This window comes from Podarcis liolepis (genome assembly GCF_965112155.1).
Source record: "Podarcis liolepis genome assembly, chromosome: 6".
Lineage (NCBI taxonomy): Eukaryota > Metazoa > Chordata > Lepidosauria > Squamata > Lacertidae > Podarcis > Podarcis liolepis.
In genome coordinates, this window is record NC_139559.1 from 47,497,475 (window position 1) to 47,511,385 (window position 13,911).

Sequence of the window (13,911 nt, forward strand, 5' to 3'; positions counted from 1 at the left end):
CAGCATAGTAACCAATCAGATGTCACACCTATGAAGGTGCAATAAACAATGAACCCAGTCAATATTATAATCCGTCCAGCCAGTGAAATGATCAATTAATGTACTATGGTTATGATCCTGTACTTGCTTACCTGGAAGCAAGCTCCATTGGACTCTGTGTGAAACTTAATTCCAAGTAGACATGCCTAGGGTTGCACTATTAAAAGAGGAGAATTAAAATGCTGAGCGACATTAAGTTAAGACAAGATATCCAACTAGTGCTGTGAAACCATGAGTCAGTCCATTAATTCATTTCTCAACCAGTATAGCAGTCAGTTAGTTGAAAAGTCAGTTGTTCATAAAATAAACATCAGAAAGTTGTCAGTTCAGGGTTAAGTGCTTCTAAAACCATTAAAACACTGATCTAGAAAGACTACAGTTTACACACCTGCCTAGTTCCCCATCTCACAGTCTGTGTTGGCGTGGTCTCCTTCCTTATGGTCTTCTGTTTTGGAATGGCTCAGATCCCATGTGTGTTTATTAACACGCATGAGTATGCATGTGGTTGCATGCAGTGGCACTGCTGCTACAAGCAGTTGCAAAGTATTAAATAAGTCCAGAGTAAGTTGACAACAGACCTGGGTGAGTTTTGCACAGAAAACCTGCCTCCTTCTTACCCCTCTCAAAGAGGAAAGGGGAATGAGATGCAGCAAATAACAAGCAATTCATCTAAGCTGTTGAAGAATCACAGCAAGCCCAGATTCTGTATCCTTGCATACAATTCTTGAACTGTGGCTTTCTGGCCATGTTATTTTGCTTTTCTCAGTATCACATCAAAAATAAGATTTGTTTGGGCATGTAAGAGAGACTATCTGGTAACACTATAAAGGTAGCTTCTTTTTTAAAAAAAAGAAAACAGAAGTGGACCTTTTGGTAGTACTCTGAATTGACTTTTAAGATGTTGAATTCTAAAAGCAAGGGGCAAAATGTCCACAGGCAAAATATTGAATTGCAAAAGTTTGTAGAGTGTTAACAGGCAAAATTATTTTCTCCCAAGCAGTGGGCATGCAGTTTGCATCCATGGAAACAATGATTAAGTCAGCACAGGACCTGGACATCCTGAGTCAATTAAAAAACTTCCACTCTGAAAAGAAGCGTTCCTTTGATCCATTGTGATGTCAGATCCCACGTGGGGGAGAGCCAGTCAAAAACAATGAATTTTTCTAGTTAAGGATCAGTTAATGAATTATGCATACAAAATATAGGGAGGCAAGTAGGAGGAAAAAGAGATTTGCTGAACTCTGCTTAGCCAAAATTGCCTGCATCTCCCAGTTTATTTGTACAGTCATACCTCGGGTTGAAGATGCTTCAGGTTGAGCGCTTTCGGGTTGAGCTCTGGGTTTTGCCATTCAAGCATGCGCAGATGGTCAAAATGACGTCACGTGCATGTGCGGAAGCGGCGAATCGTGAGATGCGCGGGCGCGGGTTGTGTTTACTTCAGGATGTGAATGGGGCTCTGGAACGAATCCCGTTCGTATCCAGAGGTACCACTGTATAGCTCTTTCTCAGAATGGCAGGTGGGTCATGGGTGGCCAACCTTCCGCAAGCATCAAGGCATTTGAAGCACACCTGGACCAAGCGTAGGAGGGCTTGCAGGCATGGCTATGGCACGGAATCAGCCCCTTAGCTTGCCTGCTGCTCCCATGCTGTGCTGCTGCTGCCTGCAATAGCCCAGACTGGAAGCAAAACTTCATTGTGGGTTTAAGAACTAGTTAGCTATGGCAGCCCACAATCTATTGTTCTGGAATTGACATTGGTCACCTTTGGGTGCAGTTATTTCAATGTTTAACGGGCAGTCTAATCTGGAAACCCATCACCTTTTTGAACCAATAAATAGTTGACAGACAATGTCGAATAATACTTTTGCTAGTCTAAAAGGCTGAAGAATTGCTGAGTTGCACAGCAACATTTGTATCCTCATCACACCAGAAACACCACTTTCTATGTCTATAAATTTGGGCCCTCTGTTTTATCCTAGCATGCGAGTGGAGAATGAGACTATCAATGCCATGAGTGGTACGCTAGGCTTTCATGGGGATTGTTTTAGTTTTGTGCCTCATTTTCCACAACTGTGAATCAGGTGTGTGTGCGCGCACGTGCACAAGTGAGAGGCAGTGCTGGAATTTAAATAAAATATTTGTGAATTGCTTATAATGCCACATTGGTGTAGTGCCTAGGGGGGAAATGAGGGGAAGGGTCCCCACAAATACAGCTGTTTGCCCTTCTGGAGTCAGAGGCCTTACTTGCAGGGCACCCACAGCCTTGTCTTAATTTCATGTAAGTGGGATGGAGTGAAAGCCAAAATGGAGATGGAAGGATGAGCGGAGAAAGCCTTCTGCAATCCGTCCCCTTCCCAACAGCAGTGAGCGCAGGTGTGACCACACCCACTTTTGGTTTGGGCTCGGTCCCTGACTGGCTTCAATCCCCCACCTCTGAAGGAATGCAGCCCTCAACAGGGCTAGGTGAAGTTTCCCAATTCCTGGTCTGTCTATTCCTTTTTAAAAATATATCCAGCTTTTGACTGTACCTGGATATATATTTTTAATATATGTGGCCATGTGATAATTTTAGCTTATAAATTTTATTGTTTAATGTCTTAATTTGTATATTAAGGTACTTTTATAGCTCTGTTTAGAGTAGGTAATGTCTTGATAACATAAACGTTTTACGATTTTTGTATCAATCTAGCATATTTTCTTTTAATTGTTGAATGATTCTGTGTACATTGTGGCAGCCTTTGGCTATGTGCAATAAAACTGACTGACTGACTGGATCTCCAAGTGGCTTACAAAATTCGAAACGTACCACGTGGAAGGCTTAAACATAAAAGAAACATCGCAGAACATCAGTCTATTGCTCTAGAAAAAGAGGTGCTGGAACTCACCATGAACACCTCCCTCATTCTCTTAGAATGGCAATGGCGCCCACCTGAGAGGTGCCAGAACTGAGTTCTGGCGAGATCCAGCTGGGGGGGGGGGGAAAGCCCCGCAGAACAGAAATCATGGTGCAAAGGCCTCCTGGAATAAAACCATTTTAACCTGAAATTTGTCAGGGACTGTGCCTTGCCTGATTTCTAGTGGGGAGGGAGTTCCATAGAATTGGACCCACTACGCCGAAGGCGTGACTCCTCAACTGAGTCGAGCGGCACCATGCTGATTTGGTTGTAAAGAGTACGCCGGCACTTGAGTGGTTTGCGAACCTATTTGGGTCCCCCAGTAAGAAAGACCAAGGCCTCTGGGGCCTGCTTTTCCGTTTGTTTGTTTTAAAGGCGTGCCAGGAACTACAGATATCAAGGGATGTGCATTGAGCCAGCTGGCTTTTATAAGGGCATTGTTACTCCGGTATAGGGTATCATCCTCCTCTGTCCCTCTCACGTGGTGCTGCTTGACCCTGTAGAGCACCTGGCCTTGTCTGTCCAAGACTGGGATGGTGTGTTGGGGTGGGGAGGGAAAGGAGTGGGTGAGGGGCTGTTGTGTGTCTTTATTTCAAAGAGTGAAGACTCTTCTCAGAGCGGACACCCAGTGGCTGTCGTGAAAGGAATACAGGGCATTGGTATCGCCAGGGCAGCCACAGTTGCTCCAGCTTTCTTTTTTTAAGAAAAAATAAATATATTATTATTTAGAGATCTTCTAAGTTAGCTGCAAGGGCATTTCAGGAAGCCTCAGCCACCACCATCTGGTCCATTAAAATAAATCTGGCGTGCTTCCCCGCCCCATTCCCCCCCCCTCAACCCCACCATGTTCAGAGGGGAGGGGATGAGGGAAAAAGAGAGCTCCCAGCTGCTCTGACGTTTGAATTTAGATTGGCCACAGCTGGCCTGTAAAATGTGGAGCAAAAGCTCTTCTGCTTCAAATTAGGAGGAGGAGGAGGTGGCGGTTGGGAAGTTCTCTCTTAAAAGGCCAGCACCACTTAAAATATCCCATGGGTTTGGGTGTCCTGTGTAGTGCCACAAAATGAAACCCAAAACTCTGGGAGGGTGTGTGTGTGTGTGTGCATGCTCCATATCATAGCCAATTCCTTGATAGGTCACAATATTTTGATTTATTTTCCATTGGGATCGTGGCCAAAGGACCCTTGTAAGGTTCTGGAGTGAAGCACACGTGTGAGAACTTGGGATTGAGAAAGAAGCGTGCCCGGTTCTCAGCAGTGGCCTCTCGGGCCTCTCCCAGCATAGTGGGAGGAAATTCTGTAGCTGACACAATGGGAGCGGTGCCTTCCCTGCTAGGTTTCTGGGTGTCCCGTGTTTGTGCCCTGCTTTCTGTGCTCACGCCATTTAATTTCATGTTCCTTTGCCATCCACGTGGTGTGCTGTTGTAGGTGCCTTGTTCAGTGTATAAACAGCCAAGGCTGGGGGCGCTGCCTTTCTGGCTAACCTCCTTCATTTGGACAACTGTTGTGTTAGTGCCACCTTCTGGTAAAATGTCATTGAGCTAGGCCTCGTGCTCCGGTTATTTTGTGGTTTTTGGTTTCTCAGAGTTAAGAGTTCCAGAAGGTGGTTCTGACTTCTCCGAGGGGACGGCCTTTATTCAGCAGGTAGTCGGAGAAGGAAGGCAAAGCTCCAGCTCTCTCGTCATGTCATTTATATATTCATTTATCCCCTTAGGTCGCAATGAATTGATAGCAAGGTACATCAAGTTACGGACGGGGAAAACAAGGACAAGGAAACAGGTAAAAATGTACCTAGCACTTGCCCTTTCCTTTAAAAAAAAAAAAAAGTAACCTTGCAATAGGATGACTGAAGGAGAAAGGGGCCTCGTGAAATCACCCGTGTGTGTGTGTGTGTGTGTGTGTGTCTCCGTGTGTGTGTGTGTGTGTGTGTGCCTGCTCCATTGCCATAATTCAGTGTACCACTCAGAAGTGTGATGAGGCATCAGAGCTAGTAGTGAATATGTTGGAGAGGTCTGGGACATCAAAGTTCTTTTTCTGGCTCTGTTGGGTACGGTTGAGATCCCTGTTTCACTTTCTTTTTTTCCTAACATAGGTGATAGCTGCCTTAAAAGTTAGAGAATTGACCTTGGCTTCAATATTTTGGGATCTTTGGTAGGAAGTTACTGAATAAAGCCAAGGGGTGTGAAATGGCAACTGTAACTCGCAGGTGCCTTGATGCATCGCAAGCTCTCTCCCCCCCCCCCCTTTGCAAGCACTCATAATTGGTGAAGGCTTTAAAAAAATGCTCCTTCCAGAATTAGTTGGAGTTATAGGAGCTCTGTAACTTCATATTCTCCCACCACAGCAAACTTCCTGGCCCTTTTATTGCCCTTCCAAATTCCCTTAGAAGAGTAAATCATCATTTTGTCTCCACCACTTGACTGGGAAGAATCCTGAATCTACCATAGGTAGAGCTTGATAGGAGATGCTGCACAGCATTGGGAGTGGTGAAGGGGAAGATTTTTCTTTCAAAATAGAAGTTGACCCCTAGCAACAATTATGCGTCCATAATTGTAGCTTCTATCTTTTCAGTTGGCTGTGGGTGCTTTTTGAATCTTCAGGGCAGAAGTGAAAACCACTCGACCTAAGGGCTGTATTGCCCACCCAGGCAGTCAGCAATTTGGTGACAGATCTATTTACTTGATTCTTCTTATCATGCTGTGTTCATGTTCAGGTTGTCCTCCATCAAGTTAACTCCACCACCACCACCACCATTACTGGTCTTGATGCTGTGTTAGGGATGGGGCAGGGAGAGTAGGAGAGGGAGAGAGAAGGAATGAGGTGGCAGCAACAATTTTGGTCACAGCCACTGCTGGCATACAGTTCTTGAAAGGTTGGTCAAGAGCAAATGCAACCCTGAAACACCCTGTATTCTCCATCCTCCATTTGCGCATGATCGCAATTTGACCTGAACCCCCCAAAGAGAGGTAGATCACTGCCAGTTTTTTTACTCTGTGAGTAGATCGCAGTCTCTTGGGAGTTGGACGTCCCTGGTCTAAAGTATTTCTTCTTTAACCACAGGACAACACTTGGCTATAGAATGTGGTTAAGAATGGTAGACCTTAAACATGACCCCAGGTTTGGACAACACTTTTAAGACCTCAAAAGCCTGGAGAGGAGCAAAGTGAATGCCAAGAGCGGGCATGTTTGCACATTCGCACTAAGCTGTAGTTTGGGTTAGTGTGATGTGCAAACGTAGCTAAAGACTTTGCCTGGAACATGAAAGAATCCTCATGAAGGCACTCCTTTTTTTTTTGGAAGCAATGGCAGATGTACCTCTTTTTTGTAATAGTCAACACATTCCTGCTCTGCAATCCATTAAATGGTTGCAGAATTTGTAATCTCAGAATTCATGGAGCAGTTGACGGTGTGTCAGACCCAAAGGCTTATCCGTAACATCTTTCCAAAAGCCATGGGAAACACACTCTTGTGTAACTCTAGGACTGCCTCCTGGTGGGACGTACCCTGTATGCTGGCTTGTTCTTAAATACTCAAATGAACAATTGGCACAGAACCAAAGGCATGGCCAAAGAGCTATTCCTTGTATCTTGGCCTCCCCACAAACATGTAAGAGAAGCTCAGGGTGCTTAGACTTCAGTGGTGGGCAAGCGTAGAATTCCTTCTGGAACTCCTAGTTCTCATTAGCTACTTGTAGTGTATTATGTTATCAAATCAAACTTGGAAAGGATCCAAAGACTTGGAAAGGACCCCGAGAGTCATCTAGTCCAACCCCATGCAATGCAGGAATCTCAACACACAGTCCCCCATCCAGTTTGATACCATAACCAGATCTTGCTTAGCTTAGCCAATGTGCTAGCAGTTTGATTGCTGCACCACTTTGTATGGTATGTTAATGAAAGTCATTGTTGGGAGGGCTGAAACCTTATAAAATCCATCAATTAAGATATCACCAGCTCCCCTTTATTTGCGTCTGGATTGTTTCCTTCATTAGGGCAAAGTTGGAAATATCAGGTCCATGTCTGTGCTGATTTTACCAGGCAGTAGTTATGATTGGATGGAAGCAGATCTTATGGAATTAAACTTAGAGGAGCTATGCAGTATATGTATCTATTATACAGTCAATCTTGCCTCTGCTTCAAGGTTTGCAGTCCTAACACTTTCTGGTGAATCTAGGGAAGCCTTTGCCAACTCAATGCCCTCCAGATGTTTTGGACTAAAACTCCTGGCAGCCCTAGCCAGTAGCCCAAAATATCTGGATGACACAAGGTTTGTGAAGGCTGCCCCTAGCTCAGACTTGCTAGTAGCACACTCTAAGAAATGTTTTTGCAAATGAGAGTTGTCCTTTTCAATGGCAAAGCATGGATAGCCTCCATTGTAAAAGAAAGTAGACTTAACCTGTCTTTTTTCTATTGTTTGACTCACTGCATGTGACTAGTAATGCTAAATCATTGGAGCAGTTCTCTGATATAAAACTAAATCCATCCAAAGGCAATTAAAGTAGACAACAGCCTACACAGCAAGGAAACACCAGTCTCCATTGGTTGTCTCTAACATAGACAAATAGTTGGTGTAGTCTTGGGTCTTCTCATATAGTCTTCAGATTTGTCAAATCTCCTTTCTGTGGATCATATGCAAGATTCTGATTTATATTTTGGTAACAAAGAGCTTTGTCTTGTGATTCCTTTAAATATTATTTCTGAAGTCAGGTTTAAACCCAAAAGAAATTGGGTTTCTACCCAAAATGTTTATACAGCTCTCAGAGCCATGGTCACATGTCCAATAGACAATTTCTGCTCTCAAAGCCTTGGATGCATAAAAACACTGCCATATATTATCACTTAGTGGTCAGTGGTAAAAAGTGTCTGTGTAAGGCGGTGGCATGTTGTTCTAGAGGGATCACAATAGGTAGACTTATGATTCTGTTTGCTTAATTTAGTGGCAATACTGAGGTTAATTTCAAGCTTGTTTGAGTCCCTTGATGTTTAACGTCTTCTAAGGCAGGAGAAGATAAGATTAATCTTCTGTGAAAAGCTGTTGGTGATTATAATTCCACTCTAACACTTACTTACTTCTGTCTTGCTCTCTGAATGAAGAGCTGAAAAATATTTAAGAACCAGGGGACTGTGCACTTAGGTTTTTGAGACCCAGATTGGAAACTGTTTTCAATGCTTGATTGTGTATCAATTCAATTAGGAGAACTGAAGAAGTGCATCTGGATTTACATGGCTATGGAGAGGAGTCATGTGGGTACAGATCTGGATCAGCAAAACATTATGTTGGGAATGGCTCATAGACTGAAGCATGAGTGGTTCCTAAAAGCATGATGATCAGTAGTACATAGAATTCTCATGAGAGTAAGCTACACTTACACTATTAAATGCTATTTGCAAAGGGTAAAATCCCCAAATATAGCACACTATGCTCAAGTCCATGGCATTCAGTGGGTCTGTAGCAATTTCCTCCACTTGATAGGTTAGCCATATCATTACAGTCTGTATTACCTGCCATTCATCCTGAGTACAGATCCTTCTCCTCTGGAATCTCACATGGCTTCAGAGGCTTGTTTGACTGTGTGTTGTGTGTGTGTGTGTGTCCAACCTAGGTGCTTGAAGCACTCTTGTCACGCAAAACAATTTGGGATCATGTCTTCATTCTGTTTGTGTTTTCCTTTTTGAATGACTTGGCGGGGCGTAGGTGTCCAGCCACATACAGGTTCTAGCTCGGAAGAAGGTGCGAGAGTACCAGGTTGGCATTAAGGTACGTTGGAGACCCTGCCCATGCGTCCGTGGTGTGTGAGCATGGGCAGCCCCCTCTCCTTCCTCTCCTTTCCTCTGGTTGACGGCTCTGCTGTTTTCCCCCCCTCTCCTTCTGCTTTTCTCTCTGCAGGTCTCTAGCCACTTGCAGGTTCTAGCCAGACGGAAATCTCGTGAGATTCAGTCGAAGCTGAAGGTACGCGCTTCCCCGGCTTTCCCACCTTTTGAGCCATGGCCATGCTGGCAACTAACATGCTGCGCTCTGTGGTTGGTTGCCACTCTTTCCCCCCTGCTTGTTGTGTCTTTGCTCCCCTCCCTTTGTTCCTGGGACCTGATAATTTTCAGAATGCCGCTGAGGTGTGAGAGAGAATCAGAAGGAAAAAGCGATAGAGCACTTCTGCGTGGCAGGATCTGGCAAGGACAAGCCACCTCTAAACAGTCCAGTAAAGCTGTCCCTTGTCAGCTTGGAGAGTGCATTTCCAGTCACAACTGGAGCCTTCAGGTGGTGACATAGCAAGGAGAACTTCTAGAGTTCTCCACAGTCCACCTGCCATCTTTGGTATATCCATGTAAGTGCTCCACTGTTGTTACAGGAACGGGAACCTTGCCTAAATCAGGAAAGCTGAGTAGGATCCATGGCGGCTCATGAAATGTGCAGTCGTGGTATTAAACAGCCACTTCTGCTGAGCAACAACTGAGTGGAAGGGTCCCTCCCAGTAGAGGCATAGGACAGAACACCCTTCTCCTTCTGTTTCCATTCAACAGAAGAAGCCATTTCCTTCTGCTGTGCTACTTCACTGTCTACCACTCTGTAGCATTAAGATTTTCTAGGTAGCATTGGAGCTCTGGAGCAGGTTTTTGTTTTTTTAAAAAATGTTTTTCAAATAAGTGTTACTGATGTTCAATGATGCATCAAGCAGGGCTGACCATTAAAGTAGCAGACCCAAGGCTGCAATGAAACAAAACCAAAACACACTCCCCCACCCCACCCCAAAGCAGAAGAGCCAGACTTTTGGAAAGCATTCCGTGCTGGATGAGGATGGGGAAGTATACAGGGGGGGGACCCCAAAGTTTTGTAGGTACAAATTCTGATGGATTTATGCAGCTGAGGCTCATATAGCAGGCATAGGAATTTGTGCAATCAGTGCCTCTGTCATACTTCTAGTCTATATGGCCAACAGTCTTTAATACCTGGGGAGGATATTTGGCTAAGTTGGCCAGTGCAATGGTACAAGGCAATTAGGATGGAGATGCACAGAACCAGAGATGAGTGTCTTCCATCATAGGCCTGCTCTTGCTGATTCAGGATGCTTGGACCAAGAACATGGGACCAGGAGCCAAGGAAGTTGAGCAGGGATAAAACTGGAGAGCTTTTATCCTGTGATTGCCTTTCTTTCTGTGGTTGGCTTTTCTTTTCTTCTTTCTTCTGTAACTTGAGATTGGCTAACCTTTCCTATTACCCTTTCCTCTGTGTGTTCTGTGTATTGTGATTTGGGTTTTTGAGGGGGGAGGGGGGTCTTAATGAATGGTTAGTGGTTGAAGGTTATTTTGAACTGATTCTGGTTCTCTGTCTATTCTTGTGGTTTGGCCTATGCATCGGAAAGTACCTAGAAATTCCAATCTTTTCAGCTGTTCAAATTTATTTAGTCCAAAATACTCTCCCTTCCTTTTCTAGAGTCCACAAAGCAGGAGCTGCCATTACCAGGTTGGGAAAACTCATAAATAGTGTGCCGTCCCTCCCACCATGCCCTCATTCCTCTACCCCAAACTAAGAAAATAATTGGCTGGTTTATAAGAAGATTAAATTGTGTGCATAAAGTGGCCCACACCCAAAATTCAGTTAATAATAAAAACTCTCACAGTTGAAGAACAGCATGGAATGAAGGAAAATATCTTTTTAAAAGGATCTGTCCTTGTAGTCAGTAGCACACATTATATGATGAACAGATGTAACTGTAGAACACTTTTACATATATGTTAATTCTAGTCAATAGCATGTCTTCCACAAAAGACAGACAATACATTGCCTGAGAGTTAGGGCTAGCATGCTAGTCAACTGATGCTTGTTAGATTATGGCAAGATTTTGTCAAATATTCAAAAAATGCCCATGGCAGTGTTGTTGAGTTTTTAAAAATTATTATATCGTTATGGTCTCATTTGTTAAGTAGGGGAGGAGCAAATGTATCTTGCCTCCTAAGCTTACAGCTGACAGGGACAAACCTAGAAGCACATCAAAGCTTTTAATTTAAGGCATATCTGAACAGAAATGCAAACAGTCATCAGTGGTATTGCCTAGTAAGTAAAGTGTCTGACTAGGGCGAGGGAGTGCTCAGAAAATAGGTTTCCCAACTCTGTCCTTGCAGTACTGTCGTTGCAAACCTATTTGAGAGGACCTTTTAAGTGCATGCCCATAAGTTCTGCCCTGTATCGCTGAACCACTCTACCTCCAACCAGTGTGCTTTCGTGTTCTGCAATGGCAGAAGACTGGGCAAAGCAGTGGTATGCAGGTCCAGTTTACCACCTTGAGTCTTTAAAGAGAGAGCCAAAGGTAAACGGAGAAAACTGCAGAACATCTATTGGCCCATTTATCTACATCCAGGCTTAGGACTCTGCAAATTACGGTAGCCCCTCACAAATACCAAAGAATGATTTAACTACCTAGGTACTTTTTACTCCCCTTGCACTACTCCAAGAGTTATGTGCACGCAACTCAAGAAGCCTAAGCTTGTCCACCTACAGCAACACCCTGTTTATTTTGTATAGCTTTGCAGGCAGGAGAGTGCAGTGACCAGATCTAGTGCATTGTTTGCACTAGTAACTCTGCAATCTATAAAATAATGTTGCTTTCAGTACCCAGACCGGCATCAGATTTGGAGAACCACAGAACAGGGCGGTCTGTTCTCACTTCCTGCACATCTTCCTTGATTTGTAAAATTGAAGAAGTTACCTATTGAGATAAGCCTCATACCATCCGCTCCTTTCTTCCTCATTCCCGTTGTGCCACGTGCCCCAGATCATCAAGTGGATTCAGTAAAACAGGCTGCATTAGAAAGCAGCCCGGGACAGATGTAGTTTGTTTACAAAATGAAGTCTGACATCCTGTGATGCTTTGAAGTCCCATTATTGATACCTGTTATGGATTATGCAGACTCCCCCCCTCCCCGCAGTGCCCATTATGACAGCAGAGGCACTAACCATATTTCTTTTCTTTCCTCCCTCCTCTTCACACAGGCTATGAACTTGGTAAGTGCACTTCAGTCTTGTTTCTGCCCCATTAAGTGTTCTCTACTTGGTGATTGTCTTTATCCTTATGCTGAGTGTTTAATTTTGTTGTATGCTGTGTGCTGCCTTGGTATCTATACTGGTGAAGGAGGGACCATACGGCTTTTAAATAAATAAATCCCCATGAATAGTATTAGAGAGTGCAGATGAGGTGCAGGGGTGCTGGAAGTGCAAAATTAATAGCTGAGATGAGAATCTTTTGGATACTTTGGACCATACTGGCTAAAAGCCAGCACCTTAAATGGATGTTTGTGTTCTCCTCCTTTGATCTACAGACATGTTGCACTGCTCTAAAGGATTTATTATCTATGACTAGTAAGATCCCTGGAAAAATGAGCTTTGGGGGGAGGGGAAGTGACATAAAACAGTTTGCTTGAATAGCTCACTGTCCCCCATTAATTTGTCTTTAGTGGGCCGTCAAGGCCAGTGTTAGTAACTCTCCCTTCTGCTTCTCCTCTTCTGTCCTGTTTTGAAGGATCAGGTCTCAAAGGACAAGGCTCTGCAGAGTATGGCTTCCATGTCGTCGGCACAGATCGTATCCGCCAGTGTCCTGCAGAACAAGCTCAGCCCCCCTCCTCCACTCCCTCAGGCTGTCTTCTCTGCTGCTCCCAGGGTAAGGGATGTTCCAACACTTTTCCTGCCTGGTTAGGAAGGTCAGGCCCAGAAGGACAGCATGGAGTCAATGCTTCTGCAAGACAGCGGCTTCTCTTATAGGGCTAGGTGACTAACGCAGAGATGGTTCCAGAGAGGATATTTATTTATTAACTTATCTGTAGTTGTGTTCCTGACCCAATAGGCTTAGTTTAAATCAGACATCATAAGCGTAATTTACGTATTCCACACCCAACATCCATGTCTCCCTAATTTTCATTTTTGCCCAGTTTACTTAAAAATAAAATAAAAATAAAACCTAACTCATGCTCTTCCTCCCAACACCTTTCACTGTCACATATGGGAATGGTTCTCCAGTTGTTGTTAAAACTCCTTTGAGACTCAGCTAGCATGGCCAACGGTCAAAGAAGATGGGAGTTGTAATCCAATAACATCTGGAAAAACCATAGGTTCTCCATCCCTGCCCTAATTCTTCTTATCTGCACATGCCATCAGCACCACCACCAAAGAGTAGCATATCTGACCCACCCTCTCCCCTTAGTGGCTCACAAGAGAGTGGAGGACATGTACTGACTTGGTGTGAAACTCCCAGCTGTAGTCTTGACTCTCCTCAGCTGTGTTGTGGTATTTCCACACTATTCTAAAAAACTGACTAGCCGTTGCCATTCTGTAACAATAAACAACTTAAACAACCCTTTAACAACTTTGATGAACCTGAACAACTGTAGCTGTGAAGTCAGATGGTAGGAATATGCATGACAATGTTTTCTGTGTTCATTTTTTGTTTCCTCAGTTTTGGAGTGGGCCTATCCCAGGACAGTCTGGACCTTCTCAGGAGTAAGTGAAAAGCAATTGTTACGTTTGGTGGAGAATTAAAAGGCTTAGCAGTTAGAGGACGGTACTTGCATAGCATTTCTGAATTGTTCCACAGAAATAGATGCCACATTGTGCAATCTCTCTCTCTCTCTCTCTCTCTCTCTCTCTCTCTCTCTCTCTCTCACACACACACACACACACACACACACACACACACACACACAACTTGATCGCTTATGCCTCCATTTCTAAACTGCTATGTTCATATTCTTCCAAAGGGTCGACTCAGGTATGCATAATTGCCTGTGGGGATTGCTCCAATTCAAGTCTCATGTAGGGAAATCATTTATTTGAAAGTTCCCCCACATAGGGCCACACTGGGGGAAAAATCAGAGAGAGAGTTAAGATCAAGACTTCTTTATCTTATGTGGTAGATTTTTGACATTACACACAATATTCATCGGGGTGGGGGGCATGTCGGTGTTTCAAATAAACAATTCCTCGGCTGCATATTGTCAG

At 44.1% G+C, this 13,911-nt stretch overlaps 1 protein-coding gene and 1 long non-coding RNA gene across 7 annotated transcripts in view; one reads left to right on the plus strand and one right to left on the minus strand.

Moving 5' to 3' along the window:
* Positions 1-13,911, minus strand: part of LOC310709587 — a 479,424-nt gene that overhangs the window by 166,316 nt on the left and 299,197 nt on the right. The gene's annotated exons all lie outside the window — the stretch shown is intronic.
* The window catches only part of TEAD3 (TEA domain transcription factor 3), an 89,838-nt gene that overhangs the window by 64,913 nt on the left and 11,014 nt on the right, over positions 1-13,911 (plus strand). The window contains exons 3-9 of one of the 6 annotated variants that reach the window (XM_083509408.1): positions 4,643-4,707; positions 8,623-8,685; positions 8,815-8,877; positions 10,357-10,386; positions 11,914-11,925; positions 12,440-12,577; positions 13,370-13,413. In XM_083509408.1, the coding sequence (XP_083365534.1) occupies positions 4,643-4,707; positions 8,623-8,685; positions 8,815-8,877; positions 10,357-10,386; positions 11,914-11,925; positions 12,440-12,577; positions 13,370-13,413 (415 nt within the window). The remainder of the gene's footprint in view (positions 1-4,642; positions 4,708-8,622; positions 8,686-8,814; positions 8,878-10,356; positions 10,387-11,913; positions 11,926-12,439; positions 12,578-13,369; positions 13,414-13,911) is intronic. The other 5 variants (XM_083509409.1, XM_083509410.1, XM_083509411.1 and 2 more) reach the window with 5 other exon arrangements.